At 40.9% G+C, this 15,318-nt stretch overlaps 1 protein-coding gene across 34 annotated transcripts in view; it reads left to right on the top strand.

The window, feature by feature from the left end:
* SORBS2 (sorbin and SH3 domain containing 2) overlaps nt 1-15,318 on the top strand; it is a 153,224-nt gene that overhangs the window by 102,715 nt on the left and 35,191 nt on the right. For all 34 annotated transcript variants that reach the window (XM_085222981.1, XM_085222997.1, XM_085222992.1 and 31 more), the window contains 2 exons: nt 145-331; nt 2,224-2,338. In XM_085222981.1, the coding sequence (XP_085079107.1) occupies nt 145-331; nt 2,224-2,338 (302 nt within the window). The remainder of the gene's footprint in view (nt 1-144; nt 332-2,223; nt 2,339-15,318) is intronic.

The raw sequence follows: 15,318 nt of genomic DNA, 5'->3' as shown, positions 1-15,318 counted from the left end.
AATGCATATATATATTGTAAAAATGTTTGCACATTTTCACAACTTTGCAGCTTTATAAACTGTGGATTCTTATAGCATTCCATGCTTTATTTTATTGAAATCATTTCTCACATTGGGACTATTTCTGTTTTTGCTTTATATTAGGTGGCTACAGTCCATCCTTCTCTGCTCAGGCACACCCAGCTGCAAAGACACAGACATACAGACCGTTGTCTAAAAGCGCTTCTGACAGCAGCTCCGATGCCTTTAAGGTCTCATCTCCTTTACCACCCCCACATGTGCCACCCCCAGTACCACCGCATCGTCTGCGGGAAAGGTCTATACCAGAAAAGTAAGTTACTGTGTTTTCAAAAACTCTTCTTGGTATGTGCACACAATAATCCAATTTCCAGATACCGGTGAAGGAAAAAATAGCAGATACAGAACATGACATGACAGTAAGGGCTAAAAATTAAGGCTGTGGGTTATAGCTTTTTGTAAAATTGGCAGGTAGTGGCAATTCAAAAGGTAATCCAACATATGAAAATCATATTGCTGAGTGATTTTCTTGATCTTGACTCCTCCTGTTGTTGAAGACAGGTTTCCAAGGGCAGAGGGTAAGGGTTGGTGATGGTCTGCCGCCCAAAGACCAAGGGGATTGAATCTTGCTAGCAAGTCATACAGAAGCACAGGTTTTTGTTAGCAAAACACTAAAATGTACATCTGCTTAGCCTTGATCTCTGAGGTTCTGTGAGTCATCATCCTGCGCTAGGCCAAATGCCTTGGTCACAGAAGCTGAAGCCTGTTACAATTCCTTTTGTCAAGCTTGAAAATAACTGCTTCAGCACTTAATTTGGATGTTCAGCTCCTTTCAAAATCTCCTACATGATAAGACAGGCATTGGAAATCTAAGGTCTCGAGGCCAAAGGATGCCAAACACGTTAGTTATGGTTTGCCTGCTGCTGACAACTATAGCTCATCAATATTTTCCTGCCACTGGGAGTTTCTTTAATTGCCTATAAAGTATGAGCATTTATAATTTCACATAAGAGGCTTAGACCTAAATGTATTACGGTTTTATAACTGGGAGCCATGTTATGTTTCCCAATAAGAGTTGGGCTCAAAAATACAGCCCATAAGGGATTAAAGGCTAGGCATTGTAAATGAAAGCAAATTGAATGTGAACCAGAATTTCAGTGGCATCCTTTTTTCTTCAAAGTGACTTGAAATATAATGCAACTTGATTTCCATTTTCCTGTTCTTGAAAAAGACAATGTTTTCAGTTCTGGAACTGTAGTTTTTCCTCAGAGAACATGCATGGTAAAGAGCCATATGGAACTACTACCCTTGAAAGGTAGGGTATTTATAAACAGATGATCTGTTTTCCAGAAATTGCACTGTAAACAAAAGCTACCCCACGCACTTTTTTAAGGCATGTGATGTGCCTTATTAGGTCAGATCACATCAAGCTAAGTCACAGCAGAAAGCTTGGCAGAATTTAATCAGGGCATATGATTTCTTATTGTAAATGCAGGCATACATATGGGATTTCCTTTTTCCTTCCTCCCTTCTGAGAGTTACAAATGGATCATTTGCCCCAGAGCAAAAATTATTCCAAATGCAATATGAGTAGTAACTACAAAAATGCCACGAGAAGATAACTCTGATTGCGATAGGAACTACCTAAATATCTCCCCAAAATGTGCAAGTAGATATTAAAACAACATGATAAATGACTGGAAAAAAAAAAAAAACAAAAAACAAAAAAACAACAGAATAGTAATAGTAAGGGTAAAATTTTATTTTTTTCTCAGAAAATTATGTTACTTTTCAATATGGACTGTCATATTGTGCAATGATAAAAAATATCTACCATTATGTACATTATAGTGTAGCAAATAATGAGTTCTACATAAACATATAGTATATTTGCAATTTGAGAAGGTATACTGTGGTATTTTGTCACAGTATTTCAGAATAGTTTTCAAGTTGTTCTACCATTTAAAACAAAAGAATGAACAATCCCATAGGCTGGACATAACTAGTGCTTTTTCTACTGTCATATATATACCTGCTGTAAGCAAGTGAAGATGAGGTGCTAGTCCAGACATTTCAGAGCTGAAAGCTGGAAAGTGAAACTGTGCTGAAACTCTCTTGGTTTTGTGTGCATCTCCCATTGCATGGAGCTGTAAAGCAGAAGGGGTTGATGGTCAATAAACTGAACTGCTCTTATTTGTTATTTAGAAATGACTGGGATCCCCCTGACAGGAAAGTAGATACTCGCAAGTTCCGCTCAGAACCAAGAAGCATTTTTGAGTATGAGCCAGGAAAGTCATCAATCCTTGAACACGAAAGGCCGGTAAGAGTCATAAATGAAACAGTGATAAATAGTGATACATAGTAAGAAGTTTGGCGTAATGTCATCTTTCTATTATTTATTACTGTTTATAACTGCTCAGATTAACATCAAAAGTCTTTTTCAAATATATTTTTACAGCAATTTCTCATTGCTGTTTCCTGATGGTTGCTTTTTCTGAAAAACTTATTTGCTAAACTTAAAATCTGGTATTTCCAAGAACTCAAAGGACCACTGTGCAAATGTAACAGATGACAAGTAGAACTGTGAATTAATGGAAGCTGCTTTTTCTAATTGGCTGGCATACATACCCAGCTCTCATTTTCAGACGTAATAACAACACATCTGGGGACAGACTGTTCTGCAGGCTCTGTGATAGCACAAGGGTAAATAGTTTCAAACTAAAATGGGGGAGATTTATATTGGATGTAAGGAAAAAGTTGTTTACAATAAGGATGGTGAGGCACTGGAACAGGTTGCCCAGAGAGGTGGTGGATGCCAACATCCCTAGAGACATTCAGGGTCACGCTGGACAGGGCTCTGAGCATCCTGATCTAGCTGTACGTGTTCCTGTTCATTGCAGGAGAGTAGGACCATTAGAGGAGTCTTCAAACTCAAACAATTCTATGGTTCTGTGGTTCTATATGTTTTCTAGTTAACTAATGCATAAAAATAAATTATTTGCATTTTCAAGGTGTGGCTGAGGTTATGCCTAAGCAGATTCTAGTCAAATACTGGTAAAGATAGCCCAGACAGGCTGTGGAACCTCAGTTTCTGGAGGATTTCAAGAATCACCCAAATAGAGTTCTGAGTAACCTGATCTGGTTAGACCTGCTTTCAGCAGGAGGTTGGACTGGGTGACCTCTGAAGGGTCTTCCCAGTCTCAATTACTCGTGAGTACTGAATGTCTGTGAACATGTAATTTGAAGTCCTTATTCCTGCTTTCTGAATAATTATTGAAGTTGTGGGATTATTTATAAGCATGTCTGATAAAGCTAAGATTGATGTATGCAAAATGACGCATTTGCCCAGTCAGTCTAATTTCCTTTTGTGTTATCTCAATACTTCATTATTTTAGGAAAATAGACATGTAACAATTGCAGTATTTTGTTTGTGGGCTTTTACCTCGAGATTGGAACAGCTGAGGGGATCCATTTTCCAAAGATCTTAAATAATTGATACTGGGTTATTATTTGCTTGTACATGGTTGCATTACATGCTTGTTCATAGGATTTGTTTCTCTAATATAATTCTCTAATATAATGTAAATTATTCAAATAATTTAATTCCAGAATATGTAATACTTCAACAGTGTGAAACACATCCTGTACTAAGAACCTTTCCCTCATGTTTTTTGTAGAAATATAACTTTTAGCTAGGAATTAGGTGTGTTTCTGTGAAATTCAGCTCTTGCAGAAACAGTGCATTTTTTTTGTAGTTGTTGTTGGCATTTCTATGTGGGCTGCTAATTAATCAAACTAATTACATGGAATTTAGAATTTATTGTTAAGTTACACTCAAGTAGCACTGTACAGTGTCACCTGCACTTTTCCAATGCCAAAGAATATTAGCAAGTTAAAGTTTAAAATAAGAATATTTCAGAATGATTCAAGAATGGTTGTACCTTTATAGTAAATCATATTTTCTGCCAATGTAGCAAAGAAAAAAATTGTTCATGTAAGAAATGCAGTGCTGATCAATGCAATCATAAATACGGTTTTTCAGTTTTGAGGAAGTAATGAAATGACACAAAAGCAAGCTTTGCTGTTTCTGTTGCTTTTTTTTTTTTTTTTTTAAACTTGTGCATTTTTGGTGCTCTCAATCAAGAGGTTGAATTTTGAGCTTTAAAGTATTTAAAGCTTGTAATATTTTCATGCAGAAAAGCCTTGCTTAGTTGCTTCAGCCGAGAAAAATCAGACTTCTGCCATCTGAAGCTTAGTAGCTAATGTGAATTTAAGGAAATGTCTCTTTGTAGAATAAAGCTAAAAAATTGAGGGAATAATATTCATGGACAGAACTGAGAGATTCTTTGTTTATGTGTGATTCGGAGTTGTAAAAGACTGGAAAATGGGAGTTACTGCAGAATACAAGACTTGAAAGTAATGCTGACAGTAGTATAGCTATTAACTGATTTTTAAAAAACACTTGAAGTAGAGCAAGCTATCACTGCTCTGGAAATGATTTCATTGAAGCATTTATTTTTCTCATGTTCCTTAAATCAGATATGGGAAATACAACTCCTGACTCGTGAAAAGATGATCAGCAAAGTAGGCCAAAAGATTTTTCTGTGCTAGGAAAAGCTGACATCTGAGAATATTGTATTAGTTCCAGATTCAGATGAACATTCCAAATCCTCATCCGTGTTAGTACTGCATGAGTTAGGTCTTTCATTTTCATCGTCTCGAAGCATTTTGATTTTTAATATCAAAGAAATTATTCCTATTGTATTAAAATATTACACAAAATAGGGAAGATAAAGATAGATATAGTTGCACTTGGACATTTGTAACATCTGAATTAAAAACTCTTGCCCTATCAGTTTTACCAAAATAATTACAAAAAACAAACAAACAAACAAAAAAACCCTCAAAGGGAGATACTTCAACATTCCAAATCTTACTCTTAAAAATTTTTGCTGAAATTCAATAATTTCCATATCTGCATTGCAACTACGATGTGAACTGCACTGCAATAAATAAAGCAATATGTATAACTATCTTTTATATAGGGCAGATTACGGTGAAAGATTAGGTTTCCAATTACTGTGTAGATATTACAGCTGTGATTAATGTGGGATGGAAAAATATAATAAAGTGAGATTCTGTATAAGACTAATATTTAATGGTAAGTATAATTCACCGAGTATTCATCCAGAAGAATAGAACATGAAAAATAATAAGTCTAAAATAAATGGCCTAGTAATAAACATTAAATGAATAGATCTGTTAGAGAGTGATGGTTATCTTTGCTATGGACATGAAAAGATGACTAATTTCAAGCTGTAGTATCACATTGCAGCCTGCTGTTGTTAATCAGGAAATTGATGTTTTTTCTTTTATTAAATTGAACGTTAGAGCTTAAAACATCTACATAAATAAGGGGCTTATGGTGTAGAAAATAAAAATTTCAACCCTATTAGCTAAAAAAAAAAAAAAAAAAAACAGTTCTTTTTATTTTTAAAGATTACCGTAGCCTGTTGAATGCAATGGCAGTTCCTTTTTCTCCCATAAAACATTACTATTTCTGCTAATAACACAGTACTGGTAAGGTGGTACATAAGTTCTGATGTCTGTTTCTATCTCTAATGTCTGTGATTCAATAAAATGCTTCTTGTTTTCATTAATAGTATCCAAACCATAGATTTGTTTCCTAAAATGTGTATTTTCTTTCAGTGAGTGAGTTAATTGTAGCATAATAATTTAATCTTACTCATACAAATATGAAGTTAAGTATTTATTCTTTACTAGTTTCAGCCTTATATTTATCAAATAACACCTTCACACCACTATTTGTCTATTTTTTTTTCTTCAGTGAAGCGAGTAAGAAAGAAGGACTATAAAGGCTGTAAAATTGGCAATAAATGCATTTACTTTCATCAGTGTCCTCTCAAAGCACAGAGATATATTTGTGCTATTCAGTTAAAACTGTGGAGTTCCATTTCAATTCTAGATTTTTTATTTTTTTTAACATGTATGTTCAGTACACAGAATTTTCTATTGAATTCTAGGTTAGAGTATAGAAGCATGACTTGGTTTGACTGACAAGTCATAAAAAAAGAATTCTTACTGCTTTTGCCCTCTGTTCCAGCAGATTGGGAATTACTTTCTAAGCGCTAGCCAAAATCAGTGTAAGTTAAAATGATTTGTTCATTTCAATTCTGTCAGGGGGATAGATAATAGAAAGCAGTCCTTCAGCAAAACTGACTTGAAGCCAATTGAAATCAATTGCCTGAGAATATTGATTGTGGTAGCACAGGGAATGCAGCGTCTTCCTGCAGCTGGCAAGCAGTAGTGGAGTTATGAACTCTAAAGCTCTTCTCTTTTGTTTGCTGCCCTCTGCGGTTCAGTCTGTAAAGTTAGGAGCTGTGTCATGGAGTTAACTTCACACATTCCCTTATGCTATCTCTGCATTGGCACACTGCTACAGTGAGAACTTGAAAACTCAGAAACTGCATTAAAATACACTATTTTCTTACAAGCATAATTTTTCTGCTTAAGCTTTCAACTAATAGCAAGAGTATTTGCAGATAAAAGGGGAGCCAGTTACTCTCTTGTCATGGTTTCATGATTTTTCATTATCGGTATTCCACATCATAACATCATGCAATGTACTGGGGGTTGACTGCTGATGCTCAAGTTCCGGGTGCCTGTCCAGCGGAGAAGAGCAGCTACGTTTCCCCAGGGGGCTTTGCGGTCAGCGAGGAGATATAACTCCCGGCAAGGTCACCTGATGCTCTCTTCTCTGCCTGCGCTGCTTCGCTTGCGCTTCTCTGCCTGCGCTGCTTCGCTTGCGCTTCTCTGCCTGCGCTTCTCGCCTGCGCTTCTCTGCCTGCGCTTCTCATCTCAGCGTTGTGGTAAGGCCGATCCACCATCAATTTCACATTCTCTCTCCTTATAAAATTCTGTTGATACCATATTTAGTAAATTACTTTGTTTTACCTCAGATTGTTGCCACTGTTTTCAATTATTTCGGGGTCCCTTATTTTCTTTTTTTTTTCCGGGGGCGCGGATCTGCGGACCCCTCCGCCCTTCTAGTCACGGAACCGGGCCGAACCAGCCCGTAAACCGTTGACATTCTTGGTGGAGAATGCGGGCAACAGTTGCTTTTTAGCTTTTTGAACAAATCTCTCTCTCCGCTCTCAGACAGCTTCATTGGGAAAGTTTATCTGTTTCACCAGTACTGTCTGAAAGCGTGACCTTGAAAAGTCCAGGCGGACGGCCAATACTCTAGGATATTTGTAAACTTTGAGCCTTGCTATCTTGTTTCTGTAAAAGAAAAAAAAAAAAAAAAAGAGAAAAAATGCTTTCTCTACTGAAACTGCCTTTTAAGGGGCTGCATGCCACTGTCTCTTCTTTCTTAATGCTAAAAACATACTGGGCCTTAATTAAGTTCACCACTTTGCTCTATGGAGCAATAGGTATATATAGCCAATTGAAAACATGGATGGAAATAACTATGTGGCATCTGCATATTATGTGGCATACCATTCCAGAGGGAGCTGCTAATTTTACAGGGTTGGGGATTTTTAAGCAGGTTTCCAGCCTCTCCTTTGAATTCTTTATGCGGATTTTCAATGCTCACCTGATCACGTTATTAATCTCCGTGAATGTACTGCTCACCATTTCACTTATTATTAGTATTTATTATATTTTGAGGAAGTCTGCCCCAAAACCAGTAAATACTGAGTGGCAGGGAATGTGGAGAGGCCTGGGTGAGACTTTAGAGAGATGGAAATCTTCGGTGTCATGGAACTTTACTCCAGAACACCTGAAAGACCCTGAAAATTTAAACAGATATTTGAGACAGGAATGTCGCGGCTCAGGAAGATCTGAGGAGGCCCAAATTATTTGGGGCCTGGCTAATGCTTACCGGGCCTTATTCAATACTATCCTGGAGAGGGAGAGAGTTTGTGAAATTGAAAAGGAGAGTCTCAGGGAAACAGTGCAAAATGAGCGAGAGAGTATCCTGGTCGAGAGAAACAGCCTCCAATCTGAGAGAGATGCCCTCCGAATTGAGAGAGACTCCCTGCAATCCAAACTCAACAGTCTTCAATCTCAACAAGACACCCTCCAATCTGAGCTAGATACTCTCATAATCGAACGAGACAGGCTCCGAGCTGAACTGGAGGATGAGAGCATTGGAACTGACCAACCTGATCAACTACAAGAAGCACCACAATTGATGTCACTTGCCCCTGTAAGAGGACGGAAAATGAAACGAATCTCGACTCAGTTAGAAGAGAAGAAAGAAGAGGAGAGAGGTCCAGAGGAGTGGCTCCAAGATCCACAAGAAGCACCCCTAAGTCCAGGGGAGGGGCCCTCAGTAAGACCACGGTCACCGGCGCCAATGAGGGCAACAAGAAGTCCCGAAAGAGTAAGAGGTGAGCAAGATATCGTTACTATTGTTGATCGATCTCTGAAAATGAATGAAATTCGAAGTCTGAGAAAAGACTTTTCACGTCACCCAAATGAGCCTATTGCCACTTGGTTACTTCGATGTTGGGACAATGGGGCCAACAGTGTGTGGCTGGATAGTAGAGAAGCTCGCCAACTGGGTGGCATTGCCAGGGACTCAGCCATTGACAGAGGTATTAGTACATGCCAGAACCAGGCCTTTACCCTCTGGAAGCGGATGTTGTTAGCTGTAAAAGAAAGATACCCCTTCAAAGATGATCTGATGCCTGAGAAAAAGAAATGGGCTGATATGGAAGAAGGCATCTGTTATTTAAGAGAATATGCTGTGGTGGAAATGCTACATAGCCCCGATTTCATTCCTGACGAGCCAGACCAAGAGCATGATCCCGAGAGAGTCAGGTGTACACCAAACATGTGGCGTACATTCACAAAGACCGCACCAGAAAGGTACGCCAGCACATTTGCAGCAATGTATGGCAGAGGGGAAAGAAGACCCCTTATAAGTGAATTGGTTAATAAACTTCAAGACTTTGAGTTACATTTAAGCCCTCTGCGAGCTTGTGTTTCAGCCATTACAAAGGTAGCTGAAAAGCTGGACAGAATGGAAAACAAACAAGAAGATATAATAGACAAACTATCAACCGTGCCTGAAGCTGATAAATCCATGGAGGTAACGGATACATCAAATGGGGACCAGAATTCCCAAAACAGCCTATTGGAGGGGCTCATCAACTTGATTTCCTCCCAGCCGGTGGCATCTAATGTCTCAGCCATCAAAAGAAGACGTTCTCCTGCTCGAGCAAGTGACAACAGTAAGACCACATCACGTTTTGCCTTGTGGCATTACCTACGTGACCATGGAGAAGATATGAAGGAGTGGCATAAACAACCTACTCCTGTACTTCAAGCACGGGTAAGAGAGTTACAAGACAAATCAACCACCAAGGTGAACTTCTCCAAAAAGGTGATTGCTCCAGTTGCTGCAGACAATGAAGGTAACAAATAGAGGGGCCCTGCCCCCAGCCAGGGGGGGGAAAGGGATAATAGAGTTTATTGGACTGTGTGGATTAGATGGCCTGGCACATCAGAATCACGAAAATATAAGGCCCTGGTGGATACTGGTGCACAGTGCACTCTAATGCCCTCGAGTCACCAAGGGACAAAATCAATTTATATTCATGGGGTGACTGGAGGTTCCCAAGAGCTAACTATGTTGGAGGCCGAAATCAGCCTCACTGGTAAAGACTGGCAAAAGCACCCTATTGTGACTGGCCCAGGGGCTCCATGCATACTTGGTATTGATTACCTCAGAAGGGGATATTTTAAGGATCCCAAAGGGTATCGATGGGCCTTTGGAATAGCTGCTGTAGACACAGAAGGTGTTAAGCAGTTGTCTATTTTGCCTGGCCTGTCAGAAGATCCATCTGCCGTGGGGTTGCTACGAGTGAAAGAGCAACAAGTACCGATTGCTACAAAAACGGTGCACAGACGGCAGTACCGCACCAACAGGGATTCCTTGCTCCCCATTCAGAAGCTGATTCACCAACTAGAGAATCAGGGAGTGATTAGCAAGACTCACTCACCTTTTAACAGCCCCATATGGCCAGTGCGTAAAGCCAGTGGAGAATGGAGGCTGACGGTGGACTACCGTGGCCTGAATGAAGTCACACCCCCATTGAGTGCTGCTGTGCCAGATATGTTAGAACTCCAATATGAATTGGAGTCAAAGGCAGCCAAATGGTACGCCACCATTGATATTGCTAACGCCTTTTTCTCCATTCCTTTGACCAAAGAATCTAGGCCACAGTTTGCTTTCACCTGGAGGGGCATTCAGTATACCTGGAATCGTTTGCCCCAGGGGTGGAAACATAGCCCAACCATTTGCCATGGGTTGATCCAAGCTGCACTGGAACAGGGAGGTGCTCCTGAGCACTTACAGTATATTGATGACATCATCGTGTGGGGCAACACAGCAAAGGAAGTTTTTGAGAAAGGAGAGCAAATAATCCAGATCCTTCTGCGTGCTGGTTTCGCTATTAAGCGAAGCAAAGTGAAAGGGCCTGCCCAGGAAATTCAGTTCCTAGGTATAAAGTGGCAAGATGGCCGTCGTCACATCCCAACAGATGTGATCAACAAAATCAGTGCCATGTCTCCACCCACTAATAAGAAAGAGACACAATCGTTCCTGGGTGTAGTGGGTTTTTGGAGAATGCATGTTCCAAACTACAGCCTCATTGTAAGCCCCCTTTATCAGGTGACACGGAAGAAGAATGATTTTATGTGGGGTCCTGAGCAGCAGCAGGCTTTTGAGCAGATTAAACAAGAGATAGCCCGTGCCGTGGCCCTGGGGCCAGTACGGATGGAACAGGATGCGAAGAACATCCTCTACACTGCTGCTGGAGAGAAAGGTCCCACTTGGAGTTTGTGGCAAAGAGCCTCAGGAGAGACCCGAGGCCGACCCCTGGGATTCTGGAGTCGGGCGTACAGAGGGTCTGAAGAGTGCTACACTCCAACTGAGAAGGAGATCTTAGCCGCGTATGAGGGGGTTCGGGCTGCTTCCGAAGTAATCGGTACAGAAACACAGCTCCTTCTGGCACCTCGACTGCCAGTGCTGAACTGGATGTTCAAGGGAAAGGGTCCCTCCACCCATCATGCTACTGATGCCACTTGGAGTAAGTGGATTGCGCTGATTACGCAGCGAGCGCGGATGGGGAATCTCAACCGTCCAGGAATCCTAGAGGTGATCATGGACTGGCCTGAAGGCAAAAAGTTTGGAACACCGCCAGCAGAAGAGATATCACGTGCTAAAGAGGCCCCACCATATAATGAACTACCCGAAAATGAGAAGACATATGCCCTATTCACAGATGGATCGTGTTGTATTGTGGGGAAACACCGCAGATGGAAAGCCGCTGTGTGGAGCCCCACACGACAAGTTGCAGAGGCCACTGAAGGAAAAGGAGAATCGAGCCAATTTGCAGAGGTAAAGGCTGTCCAACTGGCCTTGGATGTTGCTGAACGGGAGAGGTGGCCAATGCTTTATGTTTACACTGACTCGTGGATGGTGGCAAATGCTCTATGGGGGTGGTTACAGCAGTGGGAGCAAAACAACTGGCAAAGAAAGGGTAAACCTATTTGGGCTGCTGACCTGTGGAAAGATATTGCTGCCCGAATAAAGAATATGGTTATAAAGGTGCGTCACGTAGATGCCCATGTGCCCAAGAATAGGGCTACTGAAGAGCAGCAAAATAACCATCAGGTAGACAGAGCTGCCAGAATTGAGGTGGCCCAAATAGATCTGGACTGGCAGAACAAGGGTGAATTATTTCTAGCCCGATGGGCCCATGAGACCTCAGGCCATCAAGGGAGAGATGCGACATATAAGTGGGCTAGAGACCGAGGGGTGGATTTAACTATGGATGCTATTGTGCAAATCATTCACGACTGTGACACGTGTGCCACAATTAAACAAGCCAAGAGAATGAAACCTCTCTGGGAGGAAGGGCGATGGCAAAAGTACAAATATGGGGAGGCATGGCAGGTTGATTATATCACCTTGCCACGATCTCGTAATGGTAAGCGTTATGTGCTCACCATGGTGGAGGCAACAACTGGGTGGCTTGAAACCTATGCAGTACCCCACGCTACCGCCCGAAATACCATACTAGGTCTTGAGACACAAGTCCTGTGGCGACATGGTACCCCAGAAAGAATTGAGTCAGATAATGGGACTCATTTTAAAAATTCTCTTGTAGGTACCTGGGCTAAAGGTCATGGTATTGAGTGGATTTACCATATTCCCTACCATGCACCGGCCTCAGGTAAGATTGAACGATACAATGGGTTGTTAAAAACTATGCTGAAAGCAATGGGAGGCGGTACATTTAAGCACTGGGAGAAGCATTTGGCAGAAGCCACCTGGTTAGTCAATACCAGAGGATCTATCAATCGTGGTGGTCCAACCCAGTCCAGCTCCCTACATACCGTAGAGGGAGATAAAGTCCCTGTTGTACATGTAAAGAATATGTTGGGAAAGGCAGTTTGGGTTATTCCAGCCTCTGAGAAGGACAAACCTCTTCGTGGAACTGTTTTTGCCCAGGGACCTGGGTCCACTTGGTGGGTGATGCAGGAAAACGGGGATGTTCAATGTGTACCGCAAGGGAACTTGATGTTGAGGGAGTGCAGTCAGTAATTCCTAGTGCGTGTGTTTATATTTTGTTTGTCTATATTAAGCATGATGTAGTGATGTGGAATAAGGGGTGGAATGTCATGGTTTCATGATTTTTCATTATCGGTATTCCACATCATAACATCATGCAATGTACTGGGGGTTTGACTGCTGATGCTCAAGTTCCGGGTGCCTGTCCAGCGGAGAAGAGCAGCTACGTTTCCCCAGGGGGCTTTGCGGTCAGCGAGGAGATATAACTCCCGGCAAGGTCACCTGATGCTCTCTTCTCTGCCTGCGCTGCTTCGCTTGCGCTTCTCTGCCTGCGCTGCTTCGCTTGCGCTTCTCTGCCTGCGCTTCTCGCCTGCGCTTCTCTGCCTGCGCTTCTCATCTCAGCGTTGTGGTAAGGCCGATCCACCATCAATTTCACATTCTCTCTCCTTATAAAATTCTGTTGATACCATATTTAGTAAATTACTTTGTTTTACCTCAGATTGTTGCCACTGTTTTCAATTATTTCGGGGTCCCTTATTTTCTTTTTTTTTTCCGGGGGCGCGGATCTGCGGATCCCTCCGCCCTTCTAGTCACGGAACCGGGCCGAACCAGCCCCTAAACCGTTGACATCTCTCCACTTTAAAGCATTTAATGGTCCATTTCCAGTGTGGTCGTAAAGCTGAGGCGGGCTGCCCTGCATGTAATGTCAGTAACCCAAGATTTGTAGTGCTCTGTGGTAGCCACGCCACCCACATTTCATGGGAGTTGTATCTGAGTAAGTCAAATCTGATCCCATAAAGTGAACACCCATTAGTGTCTAGAGCACATTAGAGCACTCTTTCTGTGAAGAAATCCTTCCTGCTATCCCCTCTAGACCTCCCTGTCTCAACTCTATGCTGTCCTATTCCTTGTCACCTGAGAAAAGAGATCAGCACCATCCTCACTGCAGCCTCCTTTTAGGTAGCTGCAGAGTGATGAGGCCTCACCTCAGCCACCTGTCCTCCAGGCTAAACTCTCTCGATTCCTTCATCTCTCAGATGAAATATCTTCTGTAGTTCTGAATCTATTGTGTCTGTATTCATGTCTTCATCTCTGTAGAAGAGATTCATGTGTTTCAGAAATCAGTTATAGTTGCTAATAAGGTAGTAAGTCTTAACTGTTGAGTTCATGAAACTTATTTCAATGGTGTTTTACTACTAAAGACTTGTGTGTGTATAGCTGAGTTGAAACAGGTAGCTGTCAATATTAGTGCTCAGAAATGGTTGTGCATGGTGAAAGTGCAAGGGCAAAACTCCGGAGCAGCTTTGCTCCTTGGAGCACAGATGAGCTGCCCGTTGCTGGCATTCACTGTTGTCATGTTACTTGAAAGGGACATTGTGAAGCTAAATCTATAAAACAACAGCTATTGCTTGAACTGCTCACAGATACGGAAGCACCAATGTAGTTCAAAAGGGCTGTTGAGCTTTTAATAGAGTGAAATTGGCAGCTTAATCAAGTAACATCAAAAGCAGCAGGAAGAGTGCTGTAAAATGTTTAATTACCTGAAATGGTCAAGTACGCACTGTTATCTCTTGCAGAAAACAGAAATAGCTGTATGTGGTTGCTCTGATATGTTGGTGACAGTTTGACTCGTGCAGAAAAAGTGCTAAATACTTAATCACCAGAAACATTATTTTTATAGGATCCATTGTGGCCTTTGAGAAATGCTTTCCTAGATCACTTAGTGTCTAAGTTCTCATAATTGAAGCCAAAATTTTAAATTCAGAAATATCTTCTACAAGAAAATTTTTTTTCTTATTTGCAGATCTTTAAGACAGTGATTCTCTATAATTCTGCGCTGCAGGTTAGCATGCATCAGATTCCACAAAGAAACTCAAGCTGTTTAGAAAATAATTAAGGCAGCCAAATTTGCAGTGGATTAAACATCCCATTGGGAGCTCTACTGTTTTGCACTGTCATGTTTTCATGCTGCTTGAATAACTCTGTCAATTATTATTCAGTTCACTGAAAAGCTTTCTCAATGCTGACTTCAATTCCTACTTTATCCCTTTGCTGTGAGAATTTTCAGATGAAAACAATATATTTTGCTGTGGGGAAAAAAAAGTTTCATGTCAATGAGCCTGTGGGAGATAAAGCATTATAAAATGCTGCTAAAGCTAAAATTATAGAATGCATAACTTTTGTTCCCTATTTTTGACCATAGGATTTAAAATTTATAAAAATTCCATTCAATGCTCTGAAAGAGGCTTTTTAATATAACTCTGCTTGCATGATGCATATTGCTCATCTCTGCTCAGTGCTTGCTTCAAGACAGCAAGATCCAGAATTAACTTGCTTTCTGAGATTGAATGACTGAAAGCAATAATGATAGAATTATGTCTTTATTGCCGATCACACGGGTGCTTTGTTGCCTAGCTGAAGATCATTTAAAGCATTTTCTTAACAAAGAATCTTTAGTAGTATTAAAGGTATTTGCAGCTACGTTTACAGAAGTGGTCAAAGATCATCTTAGCGTAAAAACAGTAATCTTGAAATCCTTAAAGTCTTTCAATCATTAGAAGAATAGCAACAGAAAGGAAAGTATTAAAGCTTCTAGTCAGTGACAGCTCTTGAACAAGAATATTCTGTCTTAAATACCATCTTCATTCTTTGATTTTATTCCATTACTTCCCCTTTATTTGTTTTGTGTT

The sequence above is a fragment of the Meleagris gallopavo genome, chromosome 4, assembly GCF_905368555.1.
Source record: "Meleagris gallopavo chromosome 4, MGAL_WU_HG_1.1, whole genome shotgun sequence".
Taxonomy (NCBI): Eukaryota; Metazoa; Chordata; class Aves; order Galliformes; family Phasianidae; genus Meleagris; species Meleagris gallopavo.
Note: the sequence above shows the minus strand (reverse complement) of the source record. Positions and strands in the feature narration are given on the sequence as shown.